Below are 14847 nucleotides of genomic sequence, written 5' to 3' on the forward strand. Positions count from 1 at the left end.
AACATTTTCAAGGTGATCTTGTACAGCCTTGTTCAACTCATTAGGGATCTCTTAAACGAGGCATTGTGGAATGCAATTTTTTTGTTTAGTTATGACGGCAGCTAGGGAGAACCCACCACTCTAGAGTTTTCAAATTGCATCAACTGTACATTGAGTAATTACATGTTACAAGATTCGCTACTTGCTTTGATCAAACTGAGACTAATGACTAGTATAAATCTCGGTCAGACAATATACCAATTGAAGTCCATACACCCAATCATTTGCTCATCAGACATTGCAGTGGTCTCAGCATCTTTCAAATATTTTGTAGAGCTTTTCCAAAGATGCAACCTGTCAAAAATTCGCAAATGAGAATAAAGTCAGTTATCTATTTATTCTTAACCTGAAGGCAGAGTAGATGGGAGAGAATTCAGCCACATTAAGCATAAAAACTAATGCCCACTTCCATCAAATTGTCACAATCCATCACACTCAGATATAAGAATGGAAACTAATGTCATTAGTCGTTTTAATAATTTGGAGACTTTTTCCTAAGTTGTCTTTAAATTGGGAGGCTTTTCATACGTTGTCTTCCAGTTATTAGTTTTAAAATAACTTTCAGATTCAAAGCTGGTAATGCAAGCAATGAAAAAGGTCCAGCTTGGCTGTAACCATGGTTCTGCAAAACACCAAGTCAACCCGGACTTGGGAGGGGGAGAGTTAGGTCAGGAGGGTCAGCGGGGGTCGGACTCATACATTCTATTTCTTGCAAGTCCCACAAGTTACCGCAAGTCCAACTTTTGGACTCAGAAAAAGCCACCCGATTCGGTTCTCACAGGGGCTAAGTCTGGTCCCAAGGCCAGGTTGCAGTACCTGAACTGTAACACTCCTTTACCTGGGTAGGGTTCAAAACATGAATCTAATCCCATTGTTCCCCAACACATAATGGTCCACAATATTCTTGATTTATTAATGAAATACTTGTAAGTAAAAAAAAAACATAATGGTCAATAAGATAACTAGCATTAAGATCTGCAACAGTTGTGAAGTTTAACGAACACAGCAGCTAAGGTTCTTGGAAATGGACATAAACCAGAAAATAGTATTCACTTTCAAAAAAAGAAAACTAGAAAATAATGCAGATTTTCATTATGGGATGAGTTTCTTCTACTAGCATTCGCTGAATCTTTTCCATGGTTAGAATCACAGCAAAGTTGTGTATCAGTAGTTTTCTTCTCTTTTTTTTTTTTTTCACGTTGGCACAGTCCCCTTCCTTCCTACTGAAACTTGAACTCAAGACCTCATACTTAAAACTCCCCCATCTAACCATTGAGCCAAAGGTCGAGCCACATAAATCAGTTTTGAGTGGAAAAAACTACTTTCAGGAAAGTTTGATCTTTTTGGTCTAAGAGGGTTCTAAAACTCTGTACCCTGAGGGTTGATGGTATAAAGTGGACCTTTTAATCAAAACATGATAATGATGTGGCCCTAGTTAGCTTAAATTGGTGTAAGTTTCTTTCCTGCCTGTTGGATTACTCTGCATAGATTTACAGGTTTCAGCGTGTACGAACTCTTTGGTGCAATTGAATGTTTTTATGAAAGAAGTGGTGAGTTTGGTTATGTTTATATGTAGTTTTGGGTTCTGCTTTAATGTTTCAATGTTGCTCCTACTATCGAAGTACCAAGTTGTGAAAGAGTGGTCATATTTTAGCAGAATAGGTAATTGCTATATTTGCTATTTTTGAAGTGAACTAAGCTTCTTCTTTTCTTTTTTTTTTCAGAATTTGAGTTGTTGGTATGCTGTTAGTATTATGGCTTCTTCAATTTTCTGGAAAGGAAGAAAAAGATGGAGCCATTACCCAAATGAAAGAAAACCATCTCCTTTGGGCTAAGGCTGTATCAATCTTTCAAGAAGCCAAAGAAAAGGATAACTAGATAAAAGCTTTGTCACTGTCATCCAGATGGAAGAAGAGGGCTCCCCTAGTCATGTCACGGCTCTTGAATAGTATGGAGTCCAGTATGAGCAGTTAGGTGCTGTTTTGTGCGACTGTTATGGAGATGTGGGACATTCTTAAAAGAAGAATTTCCAAAGATACAACCTGTCAGAGTATATGATTTGTACCCTTTTAAGTTGTTCAATATGCAAAAGAGAAGAAAAAGTATTGTTGATGGACATGGAAGCATTAAAATATATAAAAGGGGCATTTTGGTCATTTTCAGTTACTAGTATACACTTCTGAAGTTAGAAGTAGATTATATGTCATGTTAGGAACTAATGGTTCAAGTTTGGTCAAATTCTGATGTATATACATGAAGTTATATGTGTAGGAGCTATGAGGGGTATTGCTGTAATTTTACTATTGTAATTACTTAAGTGAAAATAAAAGAAGAGGGAGGTTGACCAGATGCCTCCAACGAGTGTTGTTTTGAACACTCTCCTCTCATCTCTCTATTCTCTCTTCTCTCTTCTCTTACCTTCACAATTTCTTTCATTTTTCATGGTATTAAAGCAATAAGATCCTAATCCTATTTCAGGCCTTCGTAGGGGTTTTTCTTCCCTCTTCTTGAAGTTTACATATTTTACAAAAGGAGGATTCATCGGATTAAAGTTTTAAGGTCAGATCTTTTTTGTTTCTTTATACCATTACCAAAGGGTTAATGATTCCTACTGCTAATTGAGTCAATTCTATGCAAGATCTGTACCCTTAAAGGGTTCTAATGTTGGAAATCTTCCAAACCTAGCCTGCGCAGTCTTGCAATGTCTGCATCATCCCTCAGAAAGGTGACATCATCCAGGGTTAGCCCTAATCAAAGTGTTATTCCTTCGTTTTGTGGATATTAACAGTGGAATTGGTCTAAAAAACCTGTTATCGATATTGTTCTTGCCCTAATTGCTTATGTGGGTCCCACATAGCCTGTGACTATATCAATTATTGTCTTTTTGAGTTGTTTGAGATGGCTGGTGTTGGTGAAGTTCTTACACCTACTAAGGAGATAAGTTATTCAGATGGGAAAGATACTATTGTGATCACCACAAAGAGATTTAATGGGCAGAACTATCTAAGCGAATCAAAATAGTTATATTTCAAGGTTAAGAGGAAAGACTAAATACCTGAGAGATGGTCCTCCTATACTATTGAAGGATGATTGGGAAGCCGAAGATAGCCAAGTCATGACTTGGTTACTAAATAGTATGGATGCTAAGATCAAAACCAAGTTATGAATTGTGAGATTACCAAAGAGATCCGGATGTCTCTAGAGTCCATGTATGCACAGGAGAGCAATCTATCAAGGATCTGTGAACTGTATTCTAGGTTGTTTGGCTTAAAAAGGGGTGACAAGAAGATTCTTAACTACCACAATGAATTTAGGGTATTCTAGAGATCAGCATCTATCAGCCAATTACTACGGATGGAAAACAACTGAGCAAGCACCAAGGACAGATTTATGTTGCAAAGTTTTTGGAGGGCCTTGGCCCAAAGTATGATGCAATATGAGCCCAATTGAACTCTTATCTCCTATGTTGTTCCTGTGAGAAACTCTTGATTCTATCTAGGCTGAGCTCTTTGCCCTTCCCCAATGGCTCATCATCTATCAGGATCATCTTACCGGCCCCCTCACCATTGAAGGAGACTCTCAGATGGTCGTCATCAACTAGTGCACTTCCTTCGTTACTCCACCATGGCACCATTGGTCGATCTTCCATTGCATCTCAGATATAGTTTCCCTTATCTATTGTACTTGGATCATTGTACCTCGTTTAGCTAACTCCTTAGACAAAACCTCCCTCCAATCCCTTGTTGTAAAGGGAGGTCTCCTCTAATTGTCTTTGTATTTTTAGCTTGATTTAATAAAATTCTTATTTCTCTCAAAAAAAAAAAAAAATAGTTAACTAGTTCATGGAATGTTCTCGTAAGATTCATTTAGAGGCAATCTAAAGGATTTTACAATACTTAAAGGGCGCACTAGGAAAAGGATTGTTTTATGCACCCCATGGTCATTTCAAGATTGAGGCATACTTAGATGCAGATAATGCAGGATCAAAACTAGAAAGGAAATCTACTTCTACCTAATGTGTTTTTGTTGGTAAAAACTCAATTAGCTGAAAGAGTAAGAAACAAAACATAGTGGTTCGTTCAAGTGCAGAAGCCGAGTATAGAGCAATGGCTCATACAATAAGTGAACTCATATGGATCAGTTCAGTGTTATAGGAGATGAGCTTTGCTACGAGTGCTGTTTTGAGCACTCTCTCATCTCATCTCTCTATTCTCTCTTCACTCTTTCCTTCTCAATTCCTTCCATTTTTCAGGAAGTCATTTGGCAAGAAATCTTAGTGTATCATGCTTTTACAATGGACAAAAAAAAGAAAGACGTTGAAACGAGAAGAGCACAAGGTATCTTGGTAGTGGCACGCTTTAGGTCCTAAATTTAGTCTACTAGGGTTCAAATACTTTCTAGTAAAGAGGACCCCTTCTTTGAGGACACTATGCTATAGTGATGACAGCAGAACCAGCTGTTCATTCTGATGTTTCTGCAGTGAATACAAGTTCCACACAAGCCTGGCATACAGAAACAAACACTAATAGTTAACAGAACACAAACACCACAGTATAGCTAGTAGCACAGTTTCCAAAAAGGTGTCAATACACCTGACCGGCACTGAAAAACAGAGAATAAGAAACATATCCAATATGTGCGAGAGATTGCTTATAAACCCAGCTATAACCAAGCCAAGAGTAAAAAATAAACAAGCAGAGATTCATAATCAGAGGTAAATAATAATCCAAGTACTATGTGTGAAAACGAGTAGAAACAGCCTAGAAGCAGAAAGTAGCAATCCAACCAGAAAGTCATGCGAGCAACAGTAGCCAAAAAAAACTTGTGGAAACTCACAAGAAATAGAAAGTAGTAAAATTAGCAATAGCTAGCAGGTAGCTGAGCATTAGTAGAGTTAACCTTCAACGCAAACAGGTTTCTCATCCAAACAAACTTGTCCAGATTACATCTCATTCAGGAGACTAGCAGGAGAATACATCTCGGTATTCAAATTTGAAATAAAGGGGAGGGGGCAGCTGCAGGCGGGTTTCAGGCAATTCAATGGTGGAAAAGGGAGGGGGAACCTGTGGGTAGCCCAGGTGACTCACCGGGTTAGCCAAGTTGTGGCAATCCGCGTGACTGGGTTGGGCGTCATCGCAACTTCAGTTGCCGGCAAGAGCAGCAGTGGAGATCACCGAAAGTGATGTGGATCCAGAAGAAGGAATGGTCAACATCGAGCCACAGGAAGGATTTCCCAGAGTGCTGTTGGCTTTAATGAATTGCTGGGCAAAATCAAGCCTGCGGCGATTGGCAGTACAGTCATCAAGCCGGACAAGGGTACAAAAATGATTAGCAATAAGCTGAAAAACGTTCTCGTTCCATAATTCTGGCGGAAGACCGGCAATCTGAAGCCACTGGCCAAAGCAGCGACTGTGCAAGGATGGGGACCAGTCTTGGATGGAGGAGATGAAGGTGCTTGTTCAACCTATATACTACCTAAATATTCTGTAATTCTCTCGTTGTGGCAGACTTGTTGTTGTCGGTCAAAGAAACTTCTGAATTGTCGCTGGTTTCAGTGAATGAAAGCATGGTTTAGAGATAAAAAAAAAGATACAGAAATTCATGATTTGATGATGACTTCATCAGAAAACAAACTTAAAGCTCTGATACCATGACAAAATATGTCGTACTTGGTAATTGTATTGAAAACTGAATGAGAATTACAATGATTTATATGTATAGCAGAGTGTCACTATATTAGGTAACCACCTAATCCTGGAAATACAAATCAGAATCAAATCAAAATCTAATCTAATCCCTACAAATCAGGAATTACAATTACTAGAGAAAGTCAAATATTCACAGTTGTACACAAACTGTATTTTCCCACATGCTGCACATGTTGTATTCACAGCTATACACGGACTGTATTTTCTCACATGCTGTATTCACAGCTATACACAGACTGTATTTTCCCACAAGGAGACTAGCAGGAAGCTTGCTAGGCTAAGGCAGTGAAGAAAAGGGAAACTAATCCCTTCAGCTCATCATCAACCTAAGAGGGTTGAGGCAGAGAAAGAGAAGAACAAAAGAAAGAGACCTGTTAGAGCCTCTGTTTTTTGCCTGACGTACCTTGTATCTCATGTCACAGGTTAAAAGCTCTATAGCTCTGACACCATGAAGCTTGAAGTTCAGGAGAAAAGCAGAAGAGACGGGGGAAGAAACAAAGTTGAGAAGGAAGACATTTAGGGTTGTTGCATAAAGAGAAAACAGAGAGGAGAGAAGATTGAACAGGAGGAAAGACACTTCGTCACCCTCATCCCCTCATGATTCCATTCATATTCCAACTTGTCAAAAGTAACATCTATGGCCTTAGGCCCGTTTCAACTCACTTCCCAAAGCATGGAAACTACTTACCTAAAGACACTACATGCTGGAACATATAATAATATATTCTTTTACAAATATAAAAGAAGGATTAGGGGTCAAGCCCGGCCCCTAATCAAAGCTGCTCTTTCTCTGCAGCAATTTTTCTGTTCTCCTCTCCTCTTTCTCTTGCTTTTCTTCCGTTTTACTTTTCATTCTCTTTTGAATCTAGAATTCTACACGTATTTATCATTCTATTTTAGTGAGTCACTTCAGCTTTCTATTGTTTTTATATGAGGCCCACGCCAGCCTAATATAAAAGCACTATGGATGTCCACTTCAGGCCAAATAGTAGAGTAACGAGCATTAAGTTTTTGGCTTGCCACAGCAGAAGCTTTGTATGAATGCTCTACCATGTGAAAATATTAGAATATAAATGGCCATCTTCAAAAAGATAAATATTAAAAGAACCTGCACAAAAGTTCCATTTGTAGCCATGGTTTTTGGTGGTTTGAGAAAAAGGCGCATAGAAGGGAACAAAACATGTTGAATCGTCCACTCTCGCTGAGCCCATGCAGTCTCTGCCTCGGCTAGTAATTCATGATCCATGTCATCTTCAGGAATCCCTTCATTCTCTGTAAATATGAGAACAACTTAAGGTGATCAGATCCTTGGTGAAACTTAGAAGCAGACAGAATAAGGTTTCTTCTAACTGACAGACTCGCAAGGTAGAATATTATCATCCAATCCCAATTATTTTCAGCCCCTTGACACATGATACCAAATCATGCCTAACTTCAGAAACCACTTCTTCAGATGAATGAAGTTCTATCAAATTCTCCAACAAAAACCAGGTTATGACAGTAGAACATCTAACAACATTCTGGTGTCTAAGGTATCAGACATGCAAAGCTAAAAAGTTATCTGTGCAATAAAACAGTGTTTCAAATAGATGATCTCTTTTTTTTTGGTGCCGTGTGCATAAATCTGGGTTGAAACTGGAGCTCATCCACCACAGGCTAGGGAAAGTACATTCAGCATATAAATCAACAGATAAAAGAGCCTCGACCTCAGACGATTAGACATAAGAAGAAAAGATGTAAAAATAAGTTACATATTCGATAACCATTATTTGCAAAAAAAATAGTAAGATGATGTAAAAGACATAAGAAGAAAAGATGTAAAAAGAAGTTACAAATTCAATAAAACAGTGAGAGGTCTTAAATTCATATGAAGAAGAAAATTAAGAAGACTAAAAGTAAAAAGTAAAATTAAAAAAGTGGCAAAGGAAAATATTATACCTGGATTGGCTTCTTTCCCCTCATCTGTACCATTTTCAACCTTTTTATTCCTCTTGAAGAATTGCAAACCTTCACCTGATGGGCTGGGTAGGAGCGGAGGATGCATAGCATAAAAATTTCCTAGAGCAGCTGAAACTGACTGAAAGCATTCTTTTTCATCCTTCCAGTTAACCTATAAATACACAAAACATCATTCATCAAGAAGAAGGTGCACGTGCAAAAAAAGGAATATCCTGGAGGAACAGAAATTTTTTTGTTGAATCAAGCAGTTTTAAAAGATGGGTTTGGCCTTCATCCAGTGAAACTGTCAATACTCATATATAGGGCTGATGTGGCCAAACTAGCTTCATGGATGTATGAGGGAACAAGGGAGAAGCTAGAAGGATAAAATGGTCAATTGCATGGGGAAACCAACTAGGGAGCAGCTAGAAAGTTGCAGGCCAACTAAGATGCAGCTAGGAAAGTTGAGTGCTAACTAGGGTGCCGCTAGACATTCGCCTAGGCTAATTAGCAAGGTGGAATTAGATTAAGAATGCTACTTTGCACCAACTAGGATAGTGGGATTGGTGTAGGAACTAGAAGTTACTTCGAATTGTCTTTACTTTATTTAGCTTGTCCATTTTATTAGAAATAAGTTCCAACAACTATATAATGAATAGTAGTGGACATGCAGCACATGGTTGGCCCTATTTGCTAATCATTGTCTCCTTATTTCTAAATCAGCTTTCTCTCTCCTTCTCTTGCTGCTCAGTCCCCCACCATAGTCCAAGCCATACAAATCTCACTTCCTTCCTTTGGAGTTCTATCAGAAACCCCTCTAAGAAAGTGCTATATTTTTTTATTTTTTTTACATGAATATGCTAAGATGTATCTAAGCTCTAACTTATGAATTCCACGTATATGATTGTGGTTTGCCAGAGCCTCTAGAAGTATGTTTCCAGTATATGCATTGAATACTACACTCAGTCGACAGCTGTCAAGTAATTACCTACAAAAACTCTGTATTAACTCTAGAATCCATGCTCCCGAAAATAATAATAATAATAATAATAATAACCTATTAGATGCACATTCTACACAGACCATTGAGGACCATAAACAAACCACTAGTCTTTTCTTGGTCAAAATTTGAAAACTTTCAATGAGTCACCAAAGTTAACTTTACCTACCTAGTATATGCAATGAAATTAACTTTGTCAAGTGTATGCCATTTCACAGAATTGGATATGTCTTGCGACTTAAATGTACCCAAAAGTTCAAATTTTTAATTTTGACATCTAAAGTTGAAGTAAGAACTAACAATAACTTTTTTTTTATTTGGAATAGTGAAAAGATGAATTGAAATACACAAGTATAGTTTGAAAAGAAGAATGACCAAATTTTATTTTCTACAGCATCCAGCATTGACAATTTACCCATCTTTCACATTTCAAACAGACTTGAGCTATGTAATTATGTCAAGAGAAGAATGCCCAAAGAGTAATCTGTAAGATAAACATAAAAAAATTAATTCAAGAAACAAGTTTAATTTGTAAATATGGTGAAAAATGCAGCCATAAGAAGTTTATTGAACAATAAGCAAAAAATTAGAAACGTGAGAAAATGTCAAAGTGAGATTATATGACACCTACATCATTACCCAAGCTCAATACAAATTCTGGAACACGATCCATGTCAGGTGTGTACTGGTCAAGTATGACAGGAAGCTTGGCCAACTTTCCTTGTTGATCAATTTGAATACAGAAGTACTCCAGGAGCATTTCAACTTTTTGCTTGAGCAGCTCAACATTCATCTGATTGACAAAGCAAAACCATATTACTGAGCAGAACAATAACACTCTCATGATAAAAAACTATGTCATTCAAGAGCCCGGTATTTTAAGAGGAGAAAGTTACTTCTACAATTTTTTCTTTCAGATCATCATTCTCATCAGTATCTGGTTCCATATCTTCCTCTTTTAGTGCCATCATTATCAACTCGGATAGAGGGGCTGGATCACTAAGCTTTATGGCATTGAAATGCGCAAATCGGCGTAGAACTTGCTGATACATTAGTTCTTTGCTGCAGAAATACAACAGAGAGAACTTTTATACAATCATTATATTTAAAGCTGGAACCAGAGATAAGACTAGACAGAAAGAAGCAAATAAAGCGATACCCATGAAAAGAGAATTTCCAATTGAAACAGAGAAATAAACCTTCAATCCGTTTTTTTCTAGATGCCCATGAGATCATTACCAAGGAGGAAAAACAAATTAAAGAAAGAATGAAGTAAAGAGCAAGACACAAATGAGATAGAGAGGCCGATCCTTTTAGACCCAACACTGTTTTCTTTATAATCATTGTACATCAAGATATTCAAGTTTTAGTACTGCTGGAAAATACTGTAGAAGGGTAGTTTGGTAATTTTCACTGTATGCACCTCCTAGGAATAGTCTTATTCAGCATGTTTGATAGTTTATGCAGCTCAAATTTCATGTAACTAGGAGGTGTAATATAAGAGTTATATGGGTTTAAGAGATTTTATGTGAGTAGGGGCATTATTGTCCTTGTACATGTTTTAAGCTATAAAAAGAGAATAGGGATCCACCAGAACCCTAATCGTGAGAGTTTTGTATCTCTCTCTTGCTGCCGTCTCATCTCCCTTTCTCTCTTATCACCTTCCTCTCCCAATCCCTCTTATTCCATCTTTTCACATGGTACCAGAGCAGTAAGACCTGGTTACAAGCACGTGAAGTCTTCCTCATCCTTCTTTTGAAGCCTACAAGTTCTTAAAAAGGGGATTTTTTTAAATCTGCTTTGAGTGGTTGGTGAAAAACTGAATTTTTGTGTTTTTTCTTTGTTGTAACCCTAGGGTTGATGGCTTCTACTGTTGTTTGAGCAGTTCTGAAGCTATCTACTTCCCCACGAGGGTTTATTGAATGAAAAATCACTCCTTTTTTCATTGTGTGCATCCTATACTGGCTCCTCTGCCCACATCATCTTGGACCATACTGACATCAGCCCTAGTTATTTGGGTTTCTTTGTGGCTTATGCATTTTTAATTGGATATAATTTGCTTAGTGCCCTAAAGGGGTTCTTTATTGGGATCTTCTCCTATCTACTTTCTCTGCAGCCCAATATTGGGCTCGGTCTGCCTGCATCACTATTGGGTTGGTTGACACCAGCCCTAAAAGTTGAAGATTTTATGCGATTTCTGAGTTTTTTACCTTCAGCAATTAGGGAGTTTTGACCTTAGGCCGATTGGTATTCCTAATTGATAAAAATCTTAATTTTTCTGAGAAGCGAGGCCCACAATACTTGTGCAACTATTGATTTTTTTTTATCTGTGTCTGTCTATAGTTCATATTTGTGACATATAAGGCTAATTTTTTGTGAGGTTACCCCTTTGAGGGACTCTGGGAACTCGGAAGGAAAAGATACAATTAAAATTACTTCTGAGAGACTGAATGACCAGAACTATCTGAATTGGACAACATCAGTCAAACTATACTTGAGGCTAAGAAAAAGTCTAAATTCATTAGGGATGACCATCCGATCCCTTTGAATGAGGACTAGGAAGCCGAGGACAGTCAAGTATGACCTAGCTGATTAACAGCATGGGTTCCAAGTTAAGAAATCAGGTTATGAATTGAGGCATTGTCGAGGACATGTGGATATCATTAGAGTTTGTTTATACTCAGGAGAGCTACTTGTTGCATGTTTATGAACTCTCTGCCAAGATGTTTAACCTCAAGAGAGGTCAGATGTCTGTCACATAATACTACTGTGAATTTGTGAATACTGCAGGAGATAAGTGTATTCCATCCCTTTACTGTTGATGAAAGGGAAACAAGAAAAAAAAATGGACAAGTGCCCATTACAAATTTTGGAACGTTGAGGGCCAGAATTTGACACTATTAGGGCATAGATATTGGCATCAGAAGATGTTCAGTCCTTATCCACAGCTTACAGCAGAAGATTGCATGCAGAGAATATTATTGTAGCCTAGGAAAGTAAAGATGTGACTCGTGTTTCCGTATCAGCACTAAATACTCTTGGTTCCTCAGAGTCGTCCAAGGCAAAGCTGGAAGTACTAGTGGCAAAGGAAGAGTTGGTCAAGGAAAAGGTAGAGGAAGAGGTGATGCTAGGCCGGACAGGAAATGTGTCCATTGTGGCCGTACAAATCACTTTTCTAACAAGCGTTGGGCAAATTTGGTAAACCCGCATGGGCCAACTCTCTTGTTCATGAGAGTGCTGATGTGCCCCCTAAACCTATAGTGAATATTGTACCTAGTGCATCAGATGAAGTGGAACAGTTGCTTCAGCGCATTACCCAATTGACTATTGCCTCCCTTCAGCCTCTGTGGCCTTCCACTCCTTGGCCACATTTGTTAATTCAAGTACGGCTGTTCTACATGTGCACCTTACTCCTACCTGGATTCTGGCCTCAAGAGCCACAACTCATATATCAAGTATGTCTTCCATGTTTTCTACTTTAAAAGAGTCTCCCGATGTCATCTTTGTTACCTTAGCTAATGGATAAGTATCATCCGTCAAGGAAGGAGTACACTAGTTCCTACCCCTTTTATGTCACTACAGTCAATGTTAATTGTTCCTAAATTTCCTCTAAAATTATAGTTAATAAATCAGCTTACGAATTCCATAAACTGCTTAATAACCTTTTATCCATCGTATTGTGTCTTTCAGGGTCTCGTGATGAAAAGGACGATTGGTTCCAGGTATGAGAGGGGCGGACTTTACCATCTGGAGGGACACTCACAACCTCCTTTTCATGCTTCACATATTGCAGTATCACCACTTGAGTGGCACCTATGGTTAGGACATCCTTCTTCAACAAAGTTGATTCAGTTGTTTCCAAATTTTCCTTTCAGTTTATCTTTTGAGTGTGATTTGTGTTAGCTGAGCAAGCATCACCAGGCTACATTCCCCTTGAGCAAAACTAAAAGCATGTCTATTTGAAATTGTTCACTCAGATGTATGGAGTCCCTGTCCCATGTCCAGATGTCTTTGGTCATAAGTACTTTCCTTTATTGATGATTTTAGTAGATGCACCTAGGTGTATCTCCAATGGGAGAAATCTAAAGTATTCACTGTATTCCAAAAAATTTATAATGAAATAAAGACCCAATTTAATGCATCTTTTCATGTCCTTTGCACTGACAATGGTCTAGAGTACATGAATCACAAGTTTGATACGCTTTGCCAAACTCATGGAATTATACACCAACCATGTTGTGTGTTTAAACGCAAAACAACCACTTGTTGGAAGTTGCTCGTACGATACTCCTTCATATGAATGTTCTCAAACAGCATTGGGGTGATGCAATTTTGACTGTGTGCTACCTTATTAACAAAATGTCTTCTTCAGTCCTTGGGGGGAAAATTCCCATCCAGCTACTTATGCCTTCAGTTTCCATACATACCTTGAACCCACGAGTGTTTGGTTGTGTATGTTTTACACATGTTTTTGGTTCAACCACAGATAAATTATCTCCCACGTCGTGAAATGCATCTTCCAGGGATACTCATACACATAAGGGATACAAGTGTTTCTATCCTTCCACGCGGAAAACCTTTGTATCTGCTGATGTAATATTTTTTGAAAATGCTTGTTTTTTCTACTGCTATTATAAATACTTCTCTCACTCCAAATCTAGAAGTTGTTGCTCCAGCACCTGTAGAGGATTGTCCTACCCACTCACCAGTTGTTCTTGTCAAGAAACCATTACAAGTGTACCACAGAGACATACTTCCAAGTGCTCAGCCCAAGCTCCCTCTCTCTCGCCGGACTCAGAATCCTCGCATCTGCTAACCCTAACGTAAGTGACTTGGAGCCCCCTTTTGCCCTTCAGAAAGGTGTTCATAAGACCACCCACTATCCAATTTTGTGTCATTTGATTCCTTATCTCACCAGTACAAAAAGTTTTTATGTCTTTGTCCTTGTGTATTGTTCCTTCCTCTGTACAGGACTTCCGATTATCACCTCAGTGGAAAGCAGCTATGGATGCTTAAACGGAGGCATTATGTGAAGGAGGCACAAGGGTGTTATGTGACTTGGCCTCAAGAGCTACTGTCTTTGGATACCGCTAGGTATACACTGTCAAATACAAAGCAGATATTTCTATTGAATGATATAAGACACGACTCGTAGACAAAGGCTACACAGACATACGGAGTAGATGTTTTTGAGGCCTTCTCACCTGTGGCTCGTCTATCTTCGGTACGTATCCTTGTCTCTATTGTAATTAACCAAGACTGGTTGTTATTCAACTTGATATCAAGAATACATTTTTGTATGGCGACCTCAATAAGGAGGTGTATATGGAACAACCTCCAAGGTATGTTCCTTAGGGGGAGATTCGAAAAGTGTGCAGACTCACAAAGGCAATCTTTGGACTTAAATAGTGTCTAGGGGCGTGGTTTGAGAAATTTAACCAAGTAATTATGTTATATGGATTCTCTCACAGTCACTATAACCATTCTCTGTTTATAATGAATAGATCATCTAGGGTTGTTGTCCTGCTAGTGTATGTGGGCGATATTATTTTGTCTGGAAGTGATCGATAAGGGATTGAAGAAGTAAAGGTATACCTCTCACAACATTTTCAAACGAAAGACGTTAGGTCCCCTAAAAGTACTTCCTTGGCATTAGAAGTAACCCAAAGCAAGGCAGGACTAGTACTCACTCAAAGAAAATATGTCACTGATATGTTACAGAAGTTTGAGCTATTAGGAGCGAAACCAATAGAAACTCCTAGGGAAGTGGCTCATGATCTTTATTGCGAGGACAGTGATGAACTTAAAGACAAGATTGTGTATCGACGGTTCATTGAAAAACTAATCTATACTACAGTTACCCATCCTGACATATCATTCTTAGTTAGTGTGGTCATCCAATTCATGGATCGGTCATGGAAGATACATCTTGAAGCAACTTAGAGCATATAAGATATCTAAAAGGTTCTCCTGGAAAAGAATTATTCTTTAAGCCTAATGATCATCTTAATATAGAGGCATACTCAAAGGATGACTATGTTGGGTCTAAACTGGATAGAAAATCAACTACTAGCTACAATGTGTTCTTAGGCGGAAAACTAATAAGTTGGAGAAGTAACAAATAAAATGTGGTGGCCCACTCCAATGTCGAAGCTGAGTATA

At 38.3% G+C, this 14847-nt stretch overlaps 1 protein-coding gene across 2 annotated transcripts in view; it reads right to left on the reverse strand.

The window, feature by feature from the left end:
* LOC137953159 (DNA mismatch repair protein MLH1) overlaps positions 1-14847 on the reverse strand; it is a 31530-nt gene continuing 16683 nt past the window's right edge. Inside the window, exons 12-16 of one of the 2 annotated variants that reach the window (XM_068800414.1) lie at positions 9582-9747; positions 9317-9478; positions 7686-7857; positions 6856-7019; positions 1-333 (exon numbers count right to left, since the gene is read on the reverse strand). In XM_068800414.1, coding sequence (XP_068656515.1) covers positions 289-333; positions 6856-7019; positions 7686-7857; positions 9317-9478; positions 9582-9747 — 709 coding nt within the window. In that variant the 3' untranslated portion in view covers positions 1-288. The remainder of the gene's footprint in view (positions 334-6855; positions 7020-7685; positions 7858-9316; positions 9479-9581; positions 9748-14847) is intronic. The other variant, XM_068800415.1, reaches the window with a different exon arrangement.

The sequence above is a fragment of the Aristolochia californica genome, unplaced genomic scaffold (assembly GCF_029961685.1).
Source record: "Aristolochia californica isolate CCGP_79_NKW_82.1479 unplaced genomic scaffold, dmAriCali1.0.hap1 SCAF_16, whole genome shotgun sequence".
NCBI lineage: Eukaryota > Viridiplantae > Streptophyta > Magnoliopsida > Piperales > Aristolochiaceae > Aristolochia > Aristolochia californica.